We start from the raw sequence: 25,737 nt of genomic DNA, 5'->3' as shown, positions 1-25,737 counted from the left end.
CTGGGAGAACCGGGTTTGATTCCCCACTCCTCCACTTGCAGTTGCAGTTGCTGGAATGGCTTTCGGTCAGCCAGAGCTCTCGCAGAGCTGTCCTTTGAAAGGACAGCCTCTATGAGAGCTCTCTCAACCCCACCCACCTCACAAGGTGTCTGTTCTGTGTGTGTGGGGGGGACTAAATTGTTTGTAGGCCGCTCTGAGACTCTGAGATTCATAGTTATAGGGCAGGGTATAAATCCAATATCATCTTTCTTTCCTCCTCTGCTATTCTAGAAGTGATATTGTGTGATTCATACGTGGCCTCTCTGCCCTGTTGTTGGCCCTCCAGAGGAACTGGTTGGCCCCTGTGTGAGACAGGAGGCTGGACTAGATGGACCCTCACTGGTCTGACCCAGCAGGACTCTTCTGATCTTCTTCTCAGGGGAAGGCCTTGGCCTCTCTGCCCTGTTGCTAGCCCTCCAGAGTAACTGACTGGCCACTGTGTGAGACAGGAGGCCGGACTAGTTGGACCCTCCCTGGTCTGATCCAGCAGGGCTCTTCTGATGTTCTTCTCAGGGGAAGGCCTCAGCCGCTCTGCCCTGTTGTTGGCCCTCCAGAGGAACTGGCTGGCCACTGTGTGAGACAGGAGGCTGGACTGGATGGAACCTCCGTGGTCTGATCCAGCAGGACTCTTGTGATGTTCTTCTCAGGGGAAGGCCTCGGCTTCTCTGCCCTGTTGTTGGCCCTCCGGAGGAGCTGGTTGGCTGCTGTGTGAGACAGGAGGCTGGACTAGATGGACCCTCACTAGTCTGATCCAGCAGGGCTCTTCTGATGTTCTTCTCAGGGGAAGGCCTCAGGCTCTCTGCCCTGTTGTTGGCCCTCCAGAGGAACTGGTTGGCCCCTGTGTGAGGCAGGAGGCCGGACTAGATGGACCATTGCTCTGATCCAGCAGGGCTCTTCTGATGTTCTTAAAATAACAAACGATCCCAAAAACGTGCTGCCTTCTTGATTGTCTCGTTTACCTTGGATGGCCTTCAGAAAACATCTAGAATGGCTATGTGTTGTCCTAATGGGCAGATGCCTTTAAAGATGCTTCATTGGGAGCTCCAGCTGTGAACGGAGGCGGGAGGAGGCTTAGCAACAGTAGCGGAGGACAGGACATTTCCGAAAGCAGCTGCGTTCAGAGTTGGCAGCCCTTGTGCTGAACAAGCAGCAGTATGCAGGCGTCAGCATGTGTGTGGAACTGGAAGCGGCACGTTCCTTATTTTTAAGTGATGTTAAAATTTGCACCGTGGAGGGCGGGGGGCTGTTCTTTTCTGGATCCAGGTGTGCTTAGTGGAGAACAGGCGGGGCTCTGGAAAAACTGAACACAGCTGTGTTGAAACCCCAGATGCTGAACAGCAGCAGAGAAGGGTGTTGGCAGCGACAGACCTAATTCCTGCATGAAGGCTGCCTCCGTGCCTACAGAACTCTTGTGCATTTGCTTCCTTTCCTTCCCTCGGGTTAGAAAAGGGCATATTTAGTGATTGGCAGGGCCTTTTTTTGTAGCAGGAACTCCTTTGCATATTAGGCCACAAACCTCTGATGTAGCCAATTGTCCAAGAGCTTACAGTAGGCCCTGTACGAAGAGCCCTGTAAGCTCCAGGAGGATTGGCTATATGGGGGGGGGGGCGTGGCCTAATATGCAAAGGAGCTCCTGCTACAAATAAAGCCCCGGTGATGGGGATTCTGATAAAGCTGATGAGGTGGTTACTTGGATGGAGGCTGAAATCTGCAAGAGCTGGGCTGCAGGCTTTTCTAGCAATGCCTTTCTGTTGCCTGCATATCCCATCCCAGGCTTATTCTGTAGCATTTCTGCTGGATGTTTCGCTTGTTGTACTGTAGGAACAGGGAGTATCTTGGAGACAGAGGCAGTGGGGGATGTAGATCATTCTTGCCCACCATGGCAAAGAGAGGGGACTGAGAACATAAGAGAAGCCATGTTGGATCAGGCCAATGGCCCCTCCAGTCCAACACTGTGTCACATAAGAATAGAAGAGAAGCAATGTTGGGTCAGGCCAATGGCCCATCCAATCCAACACTCTGTGTCACATAAGAACATAAGAGAAGGCCTGTTGGTTCAGGCCAGTGGCCCATCCAATCCAACACTCTGTGTCACACATAAGAACATAAGGGAAGCCATGTTGGATCAGGCCAGTGGCCCATCCAGTCCAACACTCTGTGTCACACATAAGAACATAAGAGAAGCCATGTTGGATCAGGCCAGTGGCCCATCCAGTCCAATACTCTGTGTCACACATAAGAACATAAGAGAAGCCATGTTGGGTCAGGCCAATGGCCCATCCAGTCCAACACTTTGTGTCACACATAAGAACATAAGAGAAGCCATGTTGGATCAGACCAGTGGCCCACCCAGTCCAACACTCTGGGTCACATAAGAACATAAGAGAAGCCCTGTTGGATCAGGCCATTGGCCCATCAAGTCTAACACTTGTGTCACACATAAGAACATAAGAGAAGCCATGTTGAATCAGGCCACTGGCCTATCCAGTCCAACATTCTGTGTCATACATAAGAACATAAGAGAAGCCATGTTGGATCAGGCCAATGGCCCATCCAGTCCAACATTCTGTGTCACACATAAGAACATAAGAGAAGCCATGTTGGATCAGGCCAGTGGCCCACCCAGTCCAACAATCTGGGTCACATAAGAACATAAGAGAAGCCCTGTTGGATCAGGCCAGTGGCCCATCCAGTCCAACACTCTGTGTCACACATAAGAACATAAGAGAAGCCATGTTGGATCAGGCCTATGGCCCATCCAGTCCAACGCTCTGGGTCACACATAAGAACCAAAGAGAAGCCATGTTGGATCAGGCCATTGGCCCATCCAGTCTAACACTTGTGTCACACATAAGAACATAAGAGAAGCCATGTTGGATCAGGCCAATGGCCCATCCAGTCCAACACTCTGTGTCACATAAGAACATAAGAGAAGCCATGTTGGATCAGGCCATTGGCCCTTCCAGTCCAACACTCTGGGTCACATAAGAACATAAGAGAAGCCATGTTGGATCAGACCATTGGCCCCTCCAGTCCAACACTCTGTGTCACACATAAGAACATAAGAGAAGCCATGTTGGATCAGGCCAATGGCCCATCCAGTCCAACATTCTGCGTCACACAGTGGCCAAAATACCCAGGTGCCATCAGAAGGTCCACCAGTAGGGCCAGGACCCTAGAAACCCTCCCACTGTTGCCCCCCCACCAGCACTAAGAATATAGAGCATCGCTGAGCATAGTGTGGGAACTAGGATATGTACTTTTTGAAATTTCTGTTCCCATTAAAAGTTTCTCGCTACTGTTTCTTAGTAAGAAACCTGGAGCAAATGAAATTACCTTTGTCACTGGGACGGACACATTTAAAAAATTCAGATGGGCAGCCACGTTGGTCTGAAGCAGCGGAACAGTTTTGAGTCCAGCGGTGCCCTTAAGACCAGCAAGGGTTTTTTCCCCCTGGGTATAAGCTTTCACGCCCAGAATAAAACTTTGTTGGGCTTAAAGGTGCCACTGAGCTCAAAAGGTTTATAAAAGAGAGTCTTCCGTAAGCTTGGTAACTGGCTCACGCCCTGTAGAAGAGCTGGCATCTTCTCTCAGAACATAAGAACATAAGAGAAGCCATGTTGGATCAGGCCAACGGCCCATCAAGTCCAACACTCTGAGTCACATAAGAACATAAGAGAAGCCATGTTGGATCAGGCCAGTGGCCCATCCAGTCCAACACTCTGAGTCACACATAAGGAGATAAGAGAAGCCATGTTGGGTCAGGCCAATGGCCCATCAAGTCCAACACTCTGAGTCACATAAGAACATAAGAGAAGCCATGTTGGATCAGGCCAGTGGCCCATCCAGTCCAACACTCTGAGTCACACATAAGGAGATAAGAGAAGCCATGTTGGGTCAGGCCAACGGCCCATCAAGTCCAACACTCTGAGTCACATAAGAACATAAGAGAAGCCATGTTGGATCAGGCCAGTGGCCCATCCAGTCCAACACTCTCCGTCACACATAAGGAGATAAGAGAAGCCATGTTGGATCAGGCCAACGGCCCATCAAGTCCAACACTCTGTGTCACATAAGAACATAAGAGAAGCCCTGTTGGATCAGGCCTATGGCCCATCCAGTCCAACACTCTGTGTCACACATAAGGAGATAAGAGAAGCCATGTTGGGTCAGGCCAATGGCCCATCCAGTCCAACACTCTGTGTCACACATAAGGAGATAAGAGAAGCCCTGTTGGATCAGGCCAATGGCCCCTCCAGTCCAACACTCTGTGTCACATAAGAACATAAGAGAAGCCCTGTTGGATCAGGCCAGTGGCCCCTCCAGTCCAACACTCTGTGTCACATAAGAACATAAGAGAAGCCCTGTTGGATCAGGCCAATGGCCCCTGCAGTCCAACACTCTGTGTCACATAAGAACATAAGAGAAGCCATGTTGGATCAGGCCAGTGGCCCCTCCAGTCCAACACTCTGTGTCACATAAGAACATAAGAGAAGCCCTGTTGGATCAGGCCAGTGGCCCATCCAGTCCAACACTCTGTGTCACATAAGAACATAAGAGAAGCCCTGTTGGATCAGGCCAGTGGCCCCTCCAGTCCAACACTCTGTGTCACATAAGAACATAAGAGAAGCCATGTTGGATCAGGCCAGTGGCCCCTCCAGTCCAACACTCTGTGTCACATAAGAACATAAGAGAAGCCATGTTGGATCAGGCCAACGGCCCATCAAGTCCAACACTCTGTGTCACACATAAGGACATAAGAGAAGCCATGTTGGATCAGGCCAGTGGCCCCTCCAGTCCAACACTCTGTGTCACATAAGAACATAAGAGAAGCCATGTTGGATCAGGCCAACGGCCCATCAAGTCCAACACTCTGTGTCACACATAAGGACATAAGAGAAGCCATGTTGGATCAGGCCAGTGGCCCATCCAGTCCAACACTCTGTGTCACACATAAGGACATAAGAGAAGCCATGTTGGATCAGGCCAGTGGCCCATCCAGTCCAACACTCTGTGTCACACATAAGGACATAAGAGAAGCCATGTTATACACACATACACTGTGGCTAATAGCCACTGATGGACCTGTGCTCCATATTTTTATCTAAAGCCCTCTTGAAGGTGGCTATACTTGTGGCCGCCTCAGTTGGCTGTCATCAATGCGGATTAAACTTGATGATTTCTAAGGTAGAATTTATTGTAAAACCAGCGGCTGCAGTAAAACAGTGATTCTTAAGCCATGCCCCTGTTTATTTATTCCATTTACTTCATGTGCGCCCTGCTTTTCTCCCCCATGCCAGGGGTGTCGAACTCATTTGTTTTGAGGGCCGGATCTGACATAAATGAAAACTTGTTGGGCTGGGCCATGTTGGGTTGGGCTGGGCCAGGCCACGTGTGTACCTATTGAAGATGAGGTAGCAGAGATATAAACTTTAGAAAGGACACAGACAAACGCAATTTTTTAAAATAAAAAGAAACCTTGAAATATGCTTAAAACGTTAGCACTTGTTGGTCTTAAAGGTGCTTTCTTTGTATTTCTCCCATGGGAACCCTGGAACTAGGCCAACAAGGGAGAGGGGAGGGAGGAGCCTCAGCCAATAGAAGGGATAGAGGCTTGGCTCAGTAGCTCTGCTGTGCAATTGAGAGAGAATGGAAAAACAAGCTCTGCCTTCCCTCCCCCCCCCCTTCCTTCCCAGGGGAGGAACCTCAGCCATTGGAGAAAATGAAGGTTTTGCTCTGTAGCTGTGTGATTGAGCAAGCCTTGCAAAGCTAGCTGTTATGCAGAAGGAAGCAAGAGAGAGGGAAATGGAAGCAGATGACAGCCACTTGCTCGGGGGCCTGATAGGAGCCCTCCAGGGGCCTGATTCGGCCCCCGGAATGCATGTTTGACACCCCTGCTCTGTGCCCTGGTTTTTAATGTCTGTGTCCTGGCTTTTATCATTCTCTTCTCAATAGTATCCTAATAACAATCCCTGTAAGGGTAGATTAGGCTGAGAAGGTGTGACCGGCCCAAGGTCACCGAGTGCATTTCCGTGGCAGAGCGGGAATTCGAACGTGGGACTCCCTGGATCCTAGTCCAGCACACTTAACCACTGTACAACACTGGCTATGCAATGAGAGAGGCCGAAGCAAAACTAGCCCGCCGCAAGTGGGAAGATGCCACGGAGCAGTGGTTTGCGTTGTCCTCCATTTCCTCCCCGCCCCATATAGGAAGTGACAGCAGGCATGGTCCCACCCCTGAGCCCTGCTCAGCTTGGTCAAGCAGAGGGTGGAATTGTTGATGAAGCAGCGTTGCCTGGCTTATCCGGTAGCTGCAAGGACAATGCCTGTTCAGCATTTTGAGACACGGCTGAGAGACAAGCCTCCTTCCCCAGCTTCTTCCTTTCGTCCCTCTTTTGGGGAATTTGGAGCCAGAGGCTTCATCAGCTCCATTTTGATCACAAAGGAGTTCGAAGAGCCTAGGGGCAAGAAGGAAGTTTCTGTAGGATTTCAGTCCGTACGCGCTCTCAGAGGCAAGCAGTGTCTTCCCAAACTTTCCTGTCCTCTTGTGAGAGCGCCGCCCTGTGGCGTGTAATATAAAACAGTTTGCTGGGGCCAAGGCGACGAAAGGGCGCCACGATTTCTCCGCAAGGAGAAATGGAAGAGGGATTTCTCTTTTGAAAAAGAACAAGAGGAGTCCGTGGCTGCATTTTCAAAAAGTGAATTTCAGAGAGAAGACCTCCCCCTCCCTGTATCACTAGAAACATTTTCTTGGGAAATGAAAAAGTACCTCCAATTTTAAATGAGAGGGGTACCCTGTGCTCCGAATACCCAGAATTTGGACAATGTCTCTGTGGGCGCTAATGCTGCCTACTAATTTTGGATTTGTAGAGGTCTGGAATGTCGGCTTTTCCACTCGTCAACCCTGGGGCTGTGTGTCTGAGAAGGTAGTTTGGTATTCCGTGTCTAGCCTTTATGCCAGAGATGCATAAAAGCTAGACACAGGTCAAGATAAAACTCAGAAGCTCACAGGCATTTGAAAGTTTCTGTGCTGTTGTTGAGGAAGGGGAATGTGGAGTCTGGCAGAGCCTAGCATCCTGAATAATCTCACATTGAAAGTGTTGGAGATGTGTGCGGAAATGTGGCCAAGAGATGGCAAAGGCTCAGATGAGAGAGGTCATGGGGGAGACTTGCTGGGGGCTGGCAGGGGTGGCATGAGTGATTGGCAGTTCTGTCTCCTCTTAATTCCCAGTCTGCTTCCCTCACCATAATGATCCTACTTTAAAAAAATAAAGAAGGAGGAAGGTATTGGATTTATATCCCGCCCTCCACTCCGAAGAGTCTCAGAGGGGCTCACAATCTCCTTTACCTTCCTCCCCCACAACAGACACCCTGTGAGGTAGATGAAGATATTGGATTTATATCCTGCCCTCCACTCCGAAGAGTCTCAGAGGGGCTCACAATCTCTTTTACCTTCCTCCCCCACAACAGACACCTGTGAGGTAGATGAAGATATTGGATTTGTATCCCGCCCTCCACTCCGAAGAGTCTCAGAGCGGCTCACAATCTCCTTTACCTTCCTCCCCCACAAGAGACACCCTGTGAGGTAGATGAAGATATTGGATTTATATCCCGTCCTCCACTCCGGAGAGTCTCAGAGCGGCTCACAATCTCCTTTACCTTCCTCCCCCCCACAACAGACACCCTGTGAGGTAGATGAAGATATTGGATTTATATCCTGCCCTCCACTCCAAAGAGTCTCAAAGGGGCACACAATCTCCTTTACCTTCCTCCCCCCCCCCACAAGACACCCTGTGAGGTAGATGAAGATATTGGATTTATATCCCGCCCTCCACTCCAAAGAGACTCAAAGGGGCTCACAATCTCCTTTACCTTCCTCCCCCCCGCCCCCACAAGACACCCTGTGAGGTAGATTAAGATATTGGATTTATATCCCGCCCTTCACTCCGAAGAGTCTCAGAACGGCTCACGATCTCCTTTCCTTTCCTCCCCCCCCCACAAGACACCCTGTGAGGTAGATGAAGATATTGGATTTATACCCCGCCCTCCACTCCAAAGAGTCTCAAAGGAGCTCACAATCTCCTTTACCTTCCCCCCCCCCCCCCCCACAAGACACCCTGTGAGGTAGATGAAGATACTGGATTTATATCCCGCCCTTCACTCCGAAGAGTCTCAGAGTGGCTCACAATCTCCTTTCCCTTCCTCCCCCACAACACACACCCTGTGAGGTGGGTGGGGCTGAGAGGGCTCTCACAGCAGCTGCCCTTTCAAGGACAACCTCTGCCAGAGCTCTGGCTGACCCAAGGCCATGCTAGCAGGTGCAAGTGGAGGAGTGGGGAATCAAACCCGGTTCTCCCAGATAAGAGTCCGCGCACTTAACCGCTACACCAAACCGGCTCTCCAGATTGGGACCAATGTTCCCTCTAAGCTGTGAAGTCTTGTGAGCAGAAATTCTACTTTGTGAGCGACTAGCATTAAAGTTGTGAGCTGCTGCATAGAATTATTTTGCTCTGGGGTCATTTTTCATGAGCGAAGGCAAAAATGTTTGAGCCAGAGGCCAAAAAAACTGTGAGCTAGCTCACACTAACTCAGCTTCGAGGGAACACTGATTGGAACCAACATGCCTGCTTAATTCTGACTCTAGGATTTAGGTCCCTTTAGTTCAGAATATTCTTGGTGCTGGTACCTGTTGCTCCTTCCGGTTTCTGTCTGACAGATTATAACTCACCTTAGTTTCTGGGCTCAGAGCATGCAAAAAACAGGGTCTGGACATTGTTTTGCTAGCATGAAGCAAGCATGCAACTGACCTATGAAAATCAGCCAGAAAAGTCCAAGGGACGCTCTGGGGACGGTTATGTCACGAGCAGCTACACCCGCCTGTCTGAGAGGGAAGCAGGGGACTGTTAAGGTTGTCCCACGCTCCATGCCAGGGAATGTGCCAGAGAGCATCTGAGGGCATCCCACAGGTGGAATTTGGGGGTTCACCTTTTCACGGCATTCGTTTTACGCATTCTCCCTTTCGCATGATCCACTTGGTAATTTCTGCTGTATCTGTGTGTACCTTTAAAAAAAAAAAACACTTGGTTCTTTCTGCACTGTTTGCAGGAGAACGGAGCCAGCACGATCCTCCGCGACATTGCCAGAGCCAGGGAGAATATCCAGAAGTCGCTGGCCGGAGTGAGTACCCGGGCGCTCTCTCACCAGCTGGCTAAACCGCATCCATTTTTCCTAGCTGTGGCATATCTCACAGATACATTTCCCCCCCCCCTCCCTCCCCCCCGGCGATCGATTTCCATCGACTTGCGTGGGTGGCTTTTCTTACCATAACCGAAGAGGGGAAGGGTGAGACAGAATGAGCCGTCTTCCCAAAGCTGCCCTCTGCCTAAGATGCATGCGCTGTGTTCTTGCTTGCTCTCATTAAGCTGCACCTAATAGACTAATCCTTCTGTCAGACAGTAGGTGATAGACCAGGGGTAGCCAAACCTGCTCAATAGAAGAGCCACACAGAAGAAACGTCGGATGTTTAAGAGCCGCAAGACGTGACCGTCGGATGTTTGAGAACCTCAAGACGAGGAAAGTGGGAAGAGGGAGAGGTGGAAAGAAAGCAACTTTGCATGCCTTCTCCAAGCTGCTGGCTGGCTTGGAGAAGAGATTTAAAGAGACAAATGCCTTCTCCAAGCTGGCTGACGGGGTGGGTGGTGGAGGCTTCGAGAGCCACACAATACGTGTGAAAGAGCCGCGTGCGGCTCCCGAGTCACAGTTTGGCCACCCCTGTAAGAGACTAATCCGCCCTTGCTGTCATGGTGCAGAGCCAGGACACGTAACGGAAGCTGTCGCAGGATGTGGTTTGTGCTGGGTTTTTACCATTTGGAGCTGCAGGTGAGCAATCCCATCTTTAAAATCACCTGGAGGTTCAACACTTTAAAAGTTGTTCCCATATTTAAAATCACCTGGAGGTTCAACACTGCAAATGTCAGAGAGGAAAACTAGTGTGGAAGGTTAGATTTGAGTCCAGGAGTGCCTGAGGGACCAACAAGGTTTTCAGGGCATAAGCTTTCGAGAGTCAAAGCAAACCGAACTGCTCTACAGCAGACCAACACAACTGCCCTCTGCGCAGAGTCAGTCACTGCCACGCCACCAGGGTTGTGCATGCAGAGATTTTTCAGTGCTACGGCATGCGATGGCTCTGTAGCGTGTTTGCATTGCATGCTGAAGGGCCAATGTTCAGTCCTAGCCTCTCCAGTTAAAACAGGGATTCCCAGTAACGAAAAATATTTTGAACTGTCCCGTCCCCTGGGCACATTAAGAACATAAGAACGTAAGAGAAGCCATGTTGGATCAGGCCAATGGCCCATCCAGTCCAACACTCTGTGTCACATAAGAGAAGCCATGTTGGAGCAGGCCAGTGATCCATCCAGTCCAACACTCTGTGTCACACATAAGAACATAAGAGAAGTCATGTTGGATCAGGCCAATGGCCCATCCAGCCTAACACTCTGTGTCACACTTAAGAACATAAGAAAAGCCATGTTGGATCAGGCCAGTGGCCCATCCAGTCCAACACTCTGTGTCACATAAGAGCATAAGAGAAGCCATGTTGGATCAGGCCAGTGGCCCCTCCAGTCCAACACTCTATGCCACACAGAAGAACCTAAGAGAAGCCATGTTGGATCAGGCCAATGGCCCATCCAGTCCAACACTCTGTGTCACATAAGAACATAAGAGAAGCCATGTTGGATCAGGCCAGTGGCCCATCCAGTCCAACACTCTGTGTCACATAAGTACATAAGAGAAGCCATGTTGGATCAGGCCAATGGCCCCTCCAGTCCAACACTCTGTGTCACATAAGAACATAAGAGAAGCCATGTTGGATCAGGCCAGTGGCCCCTCCAGTCCAACACTCTGTGTCACACATAAGAACATAAGAGAAGCCCTGTTGGATCAGGCCAATGGCCCATCCAGTCCAACACTCTGTGTCACATAAGAACATAAGAGAAGCCCTGTTGGATCAGGCCAATGGCCCATCCAGTCCAACACTCTGTGTCACACATAAGAACATAAGAGAAGCCCTGTTGGATCAGGCCAGTGGCCCCTCCAGTCCAACACTCTGTGTCACATAAGAACATAAGAGAAGCCATGTTGGATCAGGCCAGTGGCCCCTCCAGTCCAACACTCTGTGTCACATAAGAACATAAGAGAAGCCATGTTGGATCAGGCCGGTGGCCCCTCCAGTCCAACACTCTGTGTCACATAAGAACATAAGAGAAGCCATGTTGGATCAGGCCAATGGCCCCTCCAGTCCAACACTCTGTGTCACATAAGAACATAAGAGAAGCCATGTTGGATCAGGCCAATGGCCCATCCAGTCCAACACTCTGTGTCACATAAGAACATAAGAGAAGCCATGTTGCATCAGGCCAGTGGCCCCTCCAGTCCAACACTCTGTGTCACATAAGAACATAAGAGAAGCCATGTTGGATCAGGCCAGTGGCCCCTCCAGTCCAACACTCTGTGTCACATAAGAACATAAGAGAAGCCATGTTGGATCAGGCCAGTGGCCCCTCCAGTCCAACACTCTGTGTCACATAAGAACATAAGAGAAGCCATGTTGGATCAGGCCAATGGCCCCTCCAGCCCAACACTCTGTGTCACATAAGAACATAAGAGAAGCCATGTTGCATCAGGCCAATGGCCCCTCCAGCCCAACACTCTGTGTCACATAAGAACATAAGAGAAGCCCTGTTGGATCAGGCCAGTGGCCCCTCCAGTCCAACACTCTGTGTCACATAAGAACATAAGAGAAGCCATGTTGGATCAGGCCAGTGGCCCCTCCAGTCCAACACTCTGTGTCACATAGTGGCCAATATATGTGTTACCAAGTTCTGTCCTGAAATCTAGCACACGGACTAGGAAGAGTGCCAGAAACGAAGCATCAGCTAAGCAGTGCAATCCTATGAAACAAAAGCTTTAAAAGTATATATTTAAAAGACCGGTATTTGTGTATGTGTGTGATCTTGTCCTGCATCTTCGAGTGCAGAGATGGCCGAACTGTGGCTCGGGAGCCACATGTGGCTCTTTCACACATATTGCGTGGCTCTCAAAGCCCCCATTGCCCCTTCAGCCAGCTAGGAGAAGAAATTTCTCTTTAAGTCAGTTCATCGAGCCAAGCCAGCCCGTGGCTTGGAGAATGCATTTCAAGTTAAAGTTGTTTTCTTTCCCCCTCTCCCTCCCTCCTCCTTCCCCCATCTATTTCCTTCCTTCCTCCCCTTCTTCCCTCCTTCCTTCCTCCCTTGCGGCTCTCAAACATCTGACGTCCATGTCTTGGAGATGCCAGGGATTGAACCTGGGACCTTCTGCTTCCCAAGCAGATGGTCTACCGCTGAGCCACTGTCCCTCCCCGGGTTTGATTCACTTGCAGATTGGCTTGTCACCACACTACTTTGGGACTTTAATGCACATGATTGGACAATTGGACCAGTTTCTATATACTTCTTAGTAAATTGGTCACTATTAGGGTTTGTAGAATCTTTCGGGCTCAAGTGCCGTGTTCTACTGGAGAAAGTTTTTCTTCCAGACGTTTCGTTCTCGGCTGCGGAGACGTCTGGAAGAAAAACGAAACGTCTGGAAGGACAACTTTCTCCAGTAGAACACGGCACTTGAGCCCGAAAGATTCTACAAACCCTAATGATGTTACCAGCCGTGAAAACCTGAAATCTTTGATAAAATTGGTCACTAGCTTGCATTTTCTGTTGTGTTGAGCATTCCAAAAGGGCCTGCGTCAAGGCTGGGTTTGAAGCAGGGGTGGCCAAACTGGCTTAATGTAAGAGCCGTATAGAATAAATGTCAGATGATTGAGAGACGTGAACGTCAGATGTTTGAAAGCTGCAAGGGAGGGAGGAGTGGAAAGAAAGCGGCTTTAACTTTAAATGCATTTTCCAAGCAGAATATTTTAGGATTTTAATAGAACCAAACCAAGCAAGTATTATATATGATTGAAAGAAAAGGGATTTAAAGAGACAAGTGCCTTCTCCACACTGGCCAGTAGGGCAATGAGGGCTTCAAGAGCCACGCAGTGTGTGTGAAAAAGACACATGAGCCGCACTTTGGCCACCCCTGGTTTAAAGAGCCAGGTGGTAGGTGATGGAAGCGTTCACCACCCAGTCGAAGGCAGCTTCGTATATCAACACGGTCCTCTTCACGCAGTCGGAAACGGTTTAAGCCTAGCGAAGCAAAAAAGTCACCCCTTGCACTGTTTCTTTGCTCTTAGCAACCTTCTCCCAAAAAAAAATCACAGCCGAAATAACAGGCCTGCCCATAGGAGGATGGATGCTTGTGGGATGTGGGCCGCTTGTCAGTCAGCTACGTCATCGGTCTTCTTTCCCACGAAGGCTTGTGCAGAGAAGGCAGCTCCTTCCCTGTGCTGCCTCTAGTCGCCGGGCTGGAATTCCGGCGGCTTTTAGGTGTATCCGGGGCTTTGTGAACAGGAAAAAGCCCAGCAGGGACTCATTTGCATATTAGGCCACACCTCCTGATGCCAAGCCAGCCGGAGCTGCGTTCCTGCTCCCCCCCCCAAAAAAGCCTTGGGTGTATCACTGCAGGAACATAGGCAGCATTCATAGCTTGCGCAACAAAAAATGCAAGCTGGTGACCAGTTTACTAAGAAGTATATAGAAACCGGTCCAAAACATGTGCATTCAAGTCCCAAAGTAGTGTGGCGACAAGCCAATCGATTAAGTACTTGTTTCTTTCCAGCGTTCATCAGACCTGGGACAAATATTGATTCGATTATATAGATTCTTTACACAGTTTTCAAAAAAGAGGGACGCAGAGCGTCTCCAGCAGCAATTCCACATCGGCTACAGCTCGGTATGCGGCTACTTGTGCCTGAGCTGCAGCCGATGTGAAATTGCTACTGGCGTCGCTCTGCGTCCCTCTTTTTAGGTCGCTGGCTTGCATTTTGTGTTGTGTTTTCCGTTATAGTGACCTCTCTCGGATTGTGTTCTATAGTATTCATAGCTTGGCAGGCAGAGAGCTGTTCTTGTCACTTGCAGAATTGTGTGCCCGTGGGCACGTTTAGTCATGCCTTGAATGGTCATTTTGGAACGGAGGCCTTTGCTTCCGTGTTAACCCTTATTATTATGCGCTGCGGTACATTCTATGTTTTTTCCTGTCAGTTGAACCTTGTCCAGGGAGAAAGTGGGAGGTTGGTACGGAGCTGTGCTTTCTTCCCCTAGGGAGAGAAATTGCTCCACACCAAAGAGTTTAGTTTGAAGAGTCCCTGCTTGTGCTCCCCTCGTGTTGTGATACCTCTCTGAGTGAGGAGAGGAGTTAACTGGATTTATATCCCGCCCTATATTCTGAGAGTCTCAGAGCAGTCACAATTTCCTTTACCTTCCATCCCCCTCACAACAAACACCCTGTGAGGTGGCTGGGGCTGAGAGAGCTCTCACAGCAGCTGCCCTTTCAAGGACAACTCCTGTGAGAGCTCTGGCTGACCCAAGGCCATTCCAGCAGGTGCAAGTGGGGAATCAAACCCGGTTCTCCCAGATAAGAGAGCTCTGGCTGACCCAAGGCCATTCCAGCAGGTGCAAGTGGAGGAGAGGGGAATCAAACCCGGTTCTCCCAGATAAGAGAGCTCTGGCTGACCCAAGGCCATTCCAGCAGGTGCAAGTGGGGGAGTGGGGAATCAAACCCGGTTCTCCCAGATAAGAGAGCTCTGGCTGACCCAAGGCCACTCCAGCAGGTGCAAGTGGGGGAGTGGGGAATCAAACCCGGTTCTCCCAGATAAGAGAGCTCTGGCTGACCCAAGGCCATTCCAGCAGGTGCAAGTGGAGGAGTGGGGAATCAAACCCGGTTCTCCCAGATAAGAGAGCTCTGGCTGACCCAAGGCCATTCCAGCAGGTGCAAGTGGGGGAGTGGGGAATCAAACCCGGTTCTCCCAGATAAGAGAGCTCTGGCTGACCCAAGGCCATTCCAGCAGGTGCAAGTGGAGGAGTGGGGAATCAAACCCGGTTCTCCCAGATAAGAGAGCTCTGGCTGACCCAAGGCCATTCCAGCAGGTGCAAGTGGAGGAGTGGAAAATCAAACCCGGTTCTCCCAGATAAGAGAGCTCTGGCTGACCCCAGGCCATTCCAGCTGCTGCAGGTGGAGGAGTGGGGAATCAAACCCAGTTCTCCCAGATAAGAGAGCTCTGGCTGACCCAAGGCCATTCCAGCAGCTGCGAGTGGAGGTGTGGGGAATCAAACCTGGTTCTCCCAGATAAGAGAGCTCTGGCTGACCCCAGGCCATTCCAGCAGCTGCGAGTGGAGATGTGGGGAATCAAACCCAGTTCTCCCAGATAAGAGAGCTCTGGCTGACCCAAGGCCATTTCAGCAGCTGCGAGTGGAGGTGTGACGAATCAAACCCGGTTCTCCCAGATAAGAGAGCTCTGGCTGACCCAAGGCCATTCCAGCAGCTGCGAGTGGAGGAGAGGGGAATCAAACCTGGTTCTCCCAGATAAGAGAGCTCTGGCTGAACCAAGGCTATTCTAGCAGCTGCAAGCGGAGGAGTGGGGAATCAAACCCGGTTTTCCCAGATAAGAGGGCTCTGGCTGACCCAAGGCCATTCCAGCAGCTGCAAGTGGAGGAGTGGGGAATCAAACAGGGTTCTCCCAGATAAGAGAGCTCTGGCTGACCCAAGGCCATTCCAGCAGCTGCAAGTGGAGGAGTGGGGAATCAAATCCAGTTCTCCCAAATAAGAGAGCTCTGGCTGACCCAAGGCCATTCCAGCAGCTGCGAGTGGAGGAGAGGGGAATCAAACTCGGTTCTCTCAGATAAGAGAGCTATGGCTGACCCAAGGCCATTCCAGCAGCTGCAAGTGGAGGAGTGGGGAATCGAACCCGGTTCTCCCAGGGAAGAGTCACCACTACACCAAACTGGTTCTCAAGCATATTAAAGAAAGAAAGTTAACGCGTGTTAAAAGGTTGTGGAAACTGGATAGAAATAGTCCTTTGTCTGTAGTCTGTAACATAGTTGAGGTGCAAGGGCTTTGCATGCCGAAGACTCCTGGTTCAGTCACTGGCGCATCCAGTTAAAAAGACCGGACAGTAGGTAGTAGGAAAGACCTCTGCCTGAGACCCTGGAGAACCAATGCCAATCTGAGTAGACAATACTGCCCTTAATGGAGCAATGGTCTGATTCAGTAGAAAGCAGCTTCATGTATTTTTTGCAGGAATTGTGGCTCAGTAGTAGAGCATCTGCTAGGCATGCAGAATGCCCCTGGTTCCATCTCTGGCGTCTTCAGTTAAAAGGATGAGGCAGTACATGACGTGAAAGACGTCTGCCTTAGACCCTGGAGACCTGTTGCCCGTTTGAGTAGACAAGTGAGCCAGTTTGGTGCAGTGGTTAAGCGTGCAGACTCTTATCTGGGAAAACTGGGTTTGCTTCCCCACTCCTCCACTTGCAGCTGCTGGAACGGCCTTGGGTCAGTCACAAGTTCTCACAGAGCTGTCATTAAAAGGGCTGCTTCTGTCAGAGCTCTCTCAGCCCCGCCCACCTCGCAGGGTGTCTGTTGTGGGGGGGGGGGAAGGTAAAGGATATTGTGAGCCACTCTGAGATTCGGAGTGGAGGGCGGGATATAAATCCAATATCTTCATCGTCATCATCTTCTACTAAGGGTCTGATTCAGTTGAAGCCAGCTTGTGTTTCACGTTTCATAGTGAGAGCGTATAGAAATGCCACAAGCGTGAGATGTTGGCATTCGAACTGTTGTGAATGTAGAAAAGAAAACTGTTCTGGAAGAGCAGCTTTGTGGGGAAGGTTGGAGCAGCAGCGGTGTAGGAAATTTGCTAAGCATCTCTCTGAAATTTATGGCGTGCCATGCCCCCTTCTGCCAAACAGACAAGCTCAAGGTGGAATGCTTGTGGAGTGTTGACGTCACCTTGAAGGACAGAAATAAAAGAACCATTGTTGCTTCTTTATAAAACGAAGGAAACCTTCCTTGCTCGTTTTCGTGCTGGCTTTCTGTATCGGAGGCATTTAGCAACGTGTAAGACTGGAGTTGACCTTGAAGTCAAATTTGTTCAGGCCTTCAACCCTGAGTTGTTGCCGTGAAGCTCTGGGTGGCTTCAGACGCCCCTGTCACGTGGCAAAAGAAAAGCATGATGAGGAAGCGACTGATCAAAAGCCGCTGGCAGCGAAACGCATTACTTTTCCGCTTTGCTTTTGCATTCCTAAATTGCTCCTTTCTCACTTTCATCGTTTCGAATGCCTCGTGGAAGTAGTTCTTCTGGTATGCGCTTAAATGAGCCTGTTGGTTTTAGCGTTACAATCCCAAACTGGTTGGAGATCTGTGAATTTTCAGGGAGTTGGGGGCTTGTCAAAGGGTTTGATTTGAACTTGGAAATACTTCCATCTTCTGAAGTAGGGAAGTTCGAAATTGACTTTCCCCGGCTTCTGCGTTCCTGGCTCCGTTGCAGTGGCTTGAACGGAACGTGTTGGCTGATGCGGTGGGACTTAATGAAATGAAAGGTGTGATGCTCCCATAGTAAGAAGCTAAAGTCCTTCTCCCACCTTCATCTTCCCTCCTCAGCATGTGCTGTAAGCCTGTATTGGTACGAGAGAACAGAACTGTGTTGTGGAGTAAGAGAAGTTGAAAAAATTGTCTAGAGGCCAATTTGAGAGGGATGAACACTTGGATCAGATGCGCTTTTACCCATTGAGTTGCTCAGAGTGGGTGCCGGACGGTAGTCCCTCTAAGCTGCGGAGTCTTGTGAGCAAAAATTCTACTTTGTGAGCTACTAGCAATAGAGTTGTGAGCTGCTGCATACGTTAGATGCTTTGGGGACATTTTTCCTGAAAAATGTGTGATCCGGAGGCTAAAAAAACTGCGAGCTAGCTCACACTAACTCAGCTTAGAGGGAACACTGGTGCTAAAATTCAGTGCTGTTTGACACCATGGAACAGAGGCTGCTTGGCCTTTTGGCTAAGATCAAGTGTTGTGTGTAGCCCTGCTTCTAGCAGATATACTGGAATAACCAGCCTGGCGGCAGTCATTTTGACCCCTTTTAGGGGTTTTTTTGTTCGTGTGTGTGTTTTTAAAAGGGATACCACTGGGGCTCAAAATTTGTATCTTCCTTCTAGTTACCTTTCTTTTTCAATCTCTGTTAATTGTAGGCTGTCTAATTGTTTTCGAAGAGCCCCGTGGCGCAGAATGGTAAAGCTGCAGTACTGCAGTCCTAAGCTCTGCTCACTACCTGAGTTTGATCCCAGTGAAAGCTGGTTCAGGTAGCCGGCTCCAGGTTGACTCAGCCTTCCATCCTTCCGAGGTCGGTCAACTGAGTCCCCAGCTTGCTGGGGGGAAAGTGTAATGACCGGGGAAGGCAATGGCAAACCACCCCGTAAAAAGTCTGCTGTGAAAACGTTACGAAAGCAGCGTCACCGCAGAATCGAAAACGACTGGTGCTTGCACAGGGGATCTTTCCTTTCCTTACCTTCCCTAATTGTTTCAAGGCTTTTAAAGTAATGGACTCCTCCTCAGCAGGCTTGCACCCTCTTCCATTTTTTTTTTGGCTTTACCCCTCTCTGAGAGTTTTCGCCAGGCTCTGCTGCAGCCCTGTGGATTTTCCCCAGCCCACCTGCCAGCCTGTCCGTTCATGTGCCTCCACAGCTTGTTTTCCATGAGCACCTCACAACCACGAGACACTGGGGAATGCTTCCTGCCTGGACACGAGTTCAAGTTCTTGCACGCTGTGCTTTCGGAGGGTGAGGCAGTGGTGCGATCTCTGTGAATTCTGCATTTTGGGCCTCTGTTTTATTTCGCTTTTGCATAAGTTGGAAGTTGGCTGGGACTGCCGTCCCTGCCCTGCTTATTAGACAGGAAAGGAAAGGTCCCCTGTGCAAACACCAGTCGTTTCCGCCTTTGGGGTGACGTTGCTTTCACAGTGTTTTCACGGCAGACTTTTTACGGGGTGGTTTGCCATTGCCTTCCCCAGTCCTCTACGCTTTCCCCCCAGCAAGCTGGGGACTCCTTTGACCAACCTCAGAAGGATGGAAGGCTGAGTCAACCTTGAGCCGGCTACCTGAAAACCCAGCTTCCGCCAGGGATCGAACTCAGGTCGTGAGCAGAGCTTAGGACTGCAGTGCTGCAGCTTTAACGCTCTTGCTTGTTAGACAAAAGGCACTTTATTCTGAGAGGTTTCCAGTAGTTCTTTGTTCTCAGAATTTAAGCGCTGTTTGTGCTGTTCTAGATGTTGGAGTTCTGCTGTTCCAGTGTTTAAACTTGCCAAAAGGGGGGGGGGGAAGTATGGAGAACATCAGAAGAGCCCTGCTGGATCAGACCCGTAGTCCATCCAGTCCAGCATCCCATCTCATACGGTAGCCAACCAGCTCCTCTGGTGGTCCAGTGTACAGGGCATAGAGGCCGAGGCCTTCTTCTGATGTTGCCTCCTTGCTGTGGGATCCTGGGAATTAGTGCCTCTTAATGTAGAAGGTTCCCCTCAGTCACCACATTGATAGACATTCTCCATTAATCTGTCTAATCCTCTTGTAAAGCTGTCTATGCTTGTGGCCATCACTACATCTTCTGGCAGAAAATTCCACACTGTAATCTGTATGTGTCTGCATGTAAAGCAGTATTTCCTTTTGTCCATCCCAAAAGTCCTGCCCATCAGCTTCCGTGGATGCTCTCAAGTTCTAGCCTTTTGGGAGAGGGAGGGGGGAAATTCACTTTGTCAACTTTTCCGACCTCATACATTAATTTATAAACCTCTGTCATGTCTCCCCCCCCCCTCCCCCCCCCCCCCCCGGTAGTTGTCTCTTTTTTAAACTGAAAAGTCACTGAGTCTTCAGCCTTTCCTTATAGGGAAGGTGTTAATAATCTTGATTGATTTCCTGTGTACTTTTTCCAGCTCAAGAGCCCCGTGGCCCAGAGTGTTAAAGCTGCAGTACTGCAGTCCTAAGCTCTGCTCACGACCTGAGTTCGATCCCCGGCGGAAGCTGGGTTTTCAGGGAGCCGGCTTGAGGTTGACTCAGCCTTCCATCCTTCCGAGGTCGGTAAAATGAGTACCCAGCTTGCTGGGGGGAAAGTGTAGATGACTGGGGAAGGCAAGGGCAAACCACCCTGTCAAAAGTCTGCCGTGAAAACATTGTGAAAGCAACGTCACCCCAGAGTCGGAAACGACTGGTGCTTGCACGGGGGACCTTTCCTTTCCTTTTCCAGCTCTGCGGTGTCCTTTTTGAGATACAGAGACCAGAACAAAAAACAAATATTTTTGAGATACAGAGACCAGAACAAAAAACAAATAAGCAGTGAAAGTACAGATGGCGTAAATTAGAAGTACAAAGTGAAGTGTAAGGAAAAACTGGAAAGGAAAAATTGCAGCCTAGATGCCAGTAGAAACAAATGTCCCATACAAGGGCAGGGGTGTGCTGTGAATGCTAATGATAACCGCCATCATAAAAGAACAAGTAGTATTAGCACTTACTAATTTTAATTAACTAATTTTTAAATTTAATCAGAATTTTAATGTTTAAATGTAATTTTGTTTTCTTTTGCTTTCTTTGTATAATTGAAATTTGTATGATGTTGTTAGCCGCCCTGAGCCTGCTCCGGCGGGGAGGGCGGGATACAAATAAAATTATCTATCTATCTATCTAAAGGAAACCACTAAGCCCTGTCGCTTGCAGCGTGGCATAAGAGTTATTCTTTTACTTTATATATATCTCACCTTTCTCCCCAGTGGAACCCAGAGTGGCTGGCATTGTTGTCCTCTCCTCCGTTTTATCCTCACCTCACAACAATCCTGTGAGGTAGGCCAAGAGAGCCAGTTTGGTGTAATGGTGAAGTGTGCAGACTCCTATCTGGGAGAACCGGGCTTGATTCCCCACTCCTCCGCTCGCAGCTGCTGGAATGGCTTTGGGTCAGCCATAGCTCTTGTAGGAGTTGTCCTTGAAAGGGCAGCTGGTGTGAGAGCTCTCTCAGCCCCACCTACCTCACAGGGTGTCTGTTGTGGGGGGAGAAGAGATAGGAGATTGTGAGCCACTCTGAGTCTCTGATTCAGAGAGAAGGGCAGGGTATAAATCTGCAGTCTTCTTCAAGTTGAGAGTGTGTTTCTGGCTCAAATTTGTCCAGCAAGCTTGCATGACAGAGTGGGGATTTGAACCTGCATCTCCCAAAACCTAGCTTTAACCACTACGCCACACTGGCTCTCCAGCTCAGTTTTAACTCTGTTAAACCAATTGTTTTAGTCAGAATGGGGGTTTTTCCCCCCCTTCTGGCCTTTGGGCTTGTAAAAGCCCCGAGGGTACTGATGGATTTAAAGTAAACCAGCAGACATAGCAACTAACAAAAAATTGCCAAACCTAAAAAGAGAAGGAAGGAAATCCAACCCAAAACCAACCAGTTTACAACAGAACGGGCAGAAATATGAAATTGCAGCAGGTACTTTGAAGTCAAAAGCGCTGTTTGGATTTGACCCTGAAATGCTATTGGGGATGGAGGGCCACAATCCTGGCCCTGATAAGGTGGGCCCGTGCCGTGTGAGTATCTCCAGAGGCAGCATTTCCTGTCGCTCAGAGGAGGACTGCAAAGATGGATCCAAGTTGGAAGTGGGCGGTCGTAGGTGTAGAGTAAGTCTGAGGAACAAAAGGACAACCGAAAAATAATAACAGATTCCATTGTAGCGTTATATTTGTCTATTGTATAGTTTCCTTTTTTGTTTTCTCAACCTTCTGGTTCACCTTCTAAGAACATAAGAGAAGCCCTGTTGGATCAGGCCAGTGGTCCATCCAGTCCAACACTCTGTGTCACATAAGAACATAAGAGAAGCCATGTTGGATCAGGCCAGTGGCCCATCCAGTCCAACACTCTGTGTCACAGAAGAACATAAGAGAAGCCCTGTTGGATCAGGCCAGTGGCCCCTCCAGTCCAACACTCTGTGTCACATAAGAACATAAGAGAAGCCCTGTTGGATCAGGCCAATGGCCCATCCAGTCCAACACTCTGTGTCACATAAGAACATAAGAGAAGCCCTGTTGGATAAGGCCAGTGGCCCATCCAGTCCAACACTCTGTGTCACACATAAGGACCTAAGAGAAGCCATGTTGGATCAGGCCAGTGGCCCATCCAGTCCAACACTCTGTGTCACATAAGAACATAAGAGAAGCCATGTTGGATCAGGCCAGTGGCCCATCCAGTCCAACACTCTGTGTCACACATAAGAACCTAAGAGAAGCCATGTTGGATCAGGCCAGTGGCCCATCCAGTCCAACACTCTGTGTCGCACGTAAGAACATAAGAGAAGCCATGTTGGATCAGGCCAGTGGCCCATCCAGTCCAACACTCTGTGTCACATAAGAACATAAGAGAAGCCATGTTGGATCAGGCCAGTGGCCCATCCAGTCCAACACTCTGTGTCACACATAAGAACCTAAGAGAAGCCATGTTGGATCAGGCCAGTGGCCCATCCAGTCCCACACTCAGTGTCACACAGTGGCCAAAAAAGACAAGTGCCATCAGGAGGTCCATCGGTGGAGCCAGGACACTAGAAGCCCCTCCACTGTTGCCCCACAAGCACCAAGAATACAGAGCATCACTGCCCCAGACATAAGAACACAAGAGAAGCAATGCTGGGTCAGGCCAATGGCCCATCCAGTCCAACATTCTCTGTCACACAGTGGCCAAAAAAACCCCAGGTGCCATCAGGAGGTCCACCAGTGGGACCAAGACACTAGAAGCCCTCCCACTGTTGCCCCCCACCAGCACCAAAAATACAGAGCATCACTGCCCCAGGCAGAGTTCCATCTGTACCTTGTGGCTAATAGCCACTGATGGACTTCTGCTCCATATGCTTATCCAATCCCCTCTTGAAGCCGTCTATGCTTGCAGCTGCCACCACCACCTGTGACAGTGAATTCCCTGTGTTGGTCACCCTTTGGGTGAAGAAGGACTTATTTTTATCAGTTCTAACCTGACTGCTCAGCAGTTTCATTGAAGAAGATGAAGAAGATACTGGATTTATATCCCGCCCTCGTATTGTGAGAAATCACCTGCTCACTCGTTCACCGCCTCCTGGCTCGGATAATTTCTGAATGAATTAAGAGGTACTGCTCTCCGTACAAATTCCAGGGGGAGGGTGGTAGCCACAGCATGTGTCCTTCCCTTGTGACAAGGAAAAGGAAAGGTCCCCTGTGCAAGCACCAGTCGTTTCCGACTCTGGGGTGACGTTGCTTTCACAACGTTTTCACGGCAGACTTTTTATAGGGTGGTTTGCCGTTGCCTTCCCCAGTCTTTTACACTTTCCCCCCAGCAAGCTGGGTACTCCTTTGACTGACCTCGGAAAGATGGAAGGCTGAGTCAACCTCAAGCCGACTACCTGAATCCAGCTTCCGCCGGATTCGAACTCGGGTCGTGAGCAGAGAGTTCAGACCGCAGTACTGCTGCTTTACCACTCTGCACCACGGGGCCCTTGTGAGAACTGTCCCCTTATTCCTACCCTTATACTTTCCTATTGAAACATTCACTAGCTGCTTTTCTTCCTTATGGTGGTCAAGGTGGCTTACAATATAAATAAAATAAAAATAGATCACAGGGGCAAGCTCTGTGTAACTGGTTGCCTTTTTTAATCTGCAGAGCCAGCTCAGTCTGCAGTGGCCAATCAGGAGCTATGCTGGGCAAAAGCCCCACCTGGCCCCACCCACCTTGCGGTTGCCGGAAAGAGTGCTCATGTGATGTCTTGGTGCCCATGAGTACCCTCTTGGTATTACATGTTGCGAAGCATCAGGGCGAGCTGACAGTGTGGTTAGTCCATTCAGGGGGTCAGATTTCTTGTGCCTGTTTCAGCAACTAGCTGGGACGGGGGCTTGGCCATTCGGAGCCGGGGTGTCTAAACCGCTCTGTGTGAATGGCTTGTGCCGGGACTCTGCCTTATGTTCAGAAGGTTCTTGTTTCTGAGCATGCTCTTCCCAGCTTCTGCATGCTTTCTTGCTAAGCGCATCTTGCTGCTGATCTTTACCTGCCACACGGCTCTATAAGCAGACCTCAGTCCCAGAGTTCTTTCACCCAAAACACAAATGCTCTTGCCCTCTCCAGCTCAAGACAGTTTTGCAAAGCCCCCGGGAAGCTCGTCGCAAGAAGCAGACAGGCCGTGCGACTGTAAGTCGCTTGATGGGGTAGGGTGGGGAGGAAAGCACAGCCTAATCTGGTGTCTGTCTGTCTGTCTCTGTCATGGTGCACGGGGTGGGGGGGGGGTCCTTTTTCTGTTCTTTCCTGTTTCCTGCCTTGTCTTCATGCTGGGTCCTAACTCCTGAGCTGTGCAGGTGGCCAGTTAACACATCCCTGTTTGTCAGAGAGCCACACAAAACAGCGTTCAGCTGCCCTTCGAGAATTTTTCTGAAGTGGGGAAAGAGAACAGTTTACAAAGCTCATACATCCTCATTCCTCTCTCCGCGTAGAAGCTTTTATTTTTTATTTATTTATTTAGTAGGCTTATACTCTGTCCTTTCCTGTAACGGCCTCAGGGCGGATCGCAACGTAAACGAAATAAGAATTTAAATTTAAAAACGATTAAAAACAAAAGCAGCGATTTTTTAAAAAAAAACAATTAAAAACAAAAACACAACATCAGCTAAACAACAATTTAAATTTAAAAACGATAGAATAAAATTAGCAAACCAAGAACGAGGGGAGGGATGGTGGCTCAGTGGCAGAGCTTCTGCTTGGTAAGCAGAAGGTCCCAGGTTCAATCCCCGGCATCTCCAACTAAAAAGGGTCCTGGCAAGTAGGCCTGAAAAACCCCAGCTTGAGACCCTGGAGAGCCACTGCCAGTTAGGGGAGGGACGGTGGCTCAGTGGCAGAGCATCTGCTTGGTGAGCAGAAGGTCCCAGGTTCAATCCCTGGCATCTTCAACTAAAAAGGGTCCAGGCAAGTAGGCGTGAAAAACCTCAGCTTGAAACCCTGGAGAGCCGCTGCCAGTCTGAGTAGACAATACTGACTTTGATGGACCCAGGAGGGTCTGATTTTATTTATTTATTTTTCATATTTATATCCCACCCTCCCCGCCGAAGCAGGCTCAGGGCAGCTCACAATATCATATCATCAACGATAAAATATAAAACAATCACCCTCACATATCAATTAAAAATTAAGACAGGTTACAATTTAAAAGTTTTTAGTACAGTACAGTCATAAAACGATAGTTTAGTGCTAAAATCATGCCATGATTCAGTAGAAGGCAGCTTCATATGTTCCAACGAAACAAAATAAGGTGCATCATAAGCGGGAAGGGCACGTTTTACAGAATAAAGCCATTTTGGGCCCTGGAGGTCCCTTCCAACTCTATGATTCTATGAGGGAGAACTTCCTGACCATTAGAGTGGTTCCTCAGTGGAACAGGCTTCCTTGGGAGGTGGTGGGCTCTCCTTCCTTGGAGGATTTTCAACAGAGGCTAGATGGCCATCTGACAGCAGTGAAGATCCTGTGAATTTAGGGGGAGGGGTTTGTGGGCTTCCTGCATTGTGCAGGGTGTTGGACTAGATGACCATGGAGGTCCCTTCCATCTCAGGAGGTGGTGGGCTCTCCTTCCTTGGAGGTTTTTAAACAGAGGCTTGAGGGCCATCTGACAGCAGTGAAGATCCTGTGAATTTAGGGGGAGGTGTTTGTGGGTTTCCTGCATTGTGCAGGGGGCTGGACTAGATGATCCCGGAGATCCCTTCCAACTCTAGG

At 49.5% G+C, this 25,737-nt stretch overlaps 1 protein-coding gene across 3 annotated transcripts in view; it reads left to right on the top strand.

Annotated features, from left to right (window-relative positions):
* The window catches only part of EEF1D (eukaryotic translation elongation factor 1 delta), a 57,288-nt gene that overhangs the window by 17,706 nt on the left and 13,845 nt on the right, over nucleotides 1–25,737 (top strand). For 2 of the 3 annotated variants that reach the window (XM_060243170.1, XM_060243172.1), the window contains one exon: nucleotides 9,145–9,216. The exons of the other annotated variant lie outside the window; for it this stretch is intronic. In XM_060243170.1, the coding sequence (XP_060099153.1) occupies nucleotides 9,145–9,216 (72 nt within the window). The remainder of the gene's footprint in view (nucleotides 1–9,144; nucleotides 9,217–25,737) is intronic. 3 annotated transcript variants of the gene reach the window in all.

Source organism: Heteronotia binoei, chromosome 7 (assembly GCF_032191835.1).
Source record: "Heteronotia binoei isolate CCM8104 ecotype False Entrance Well chromosome 7, APGP_CSIRO_Hbin_v1, whole genome shotgun sequence".
Lineage (NCBI taxonomy): Eukaryota > Metazoa > Chordata > Lepidosauria > Squamata > Gekkonidae > Heteronotia > Heteronotia binoei.
The sequence above is the reverse complement of the archived record's forward strand: the minus strand, read 5'-3'. Positions and strand labels throughout refer to the sequence as shown.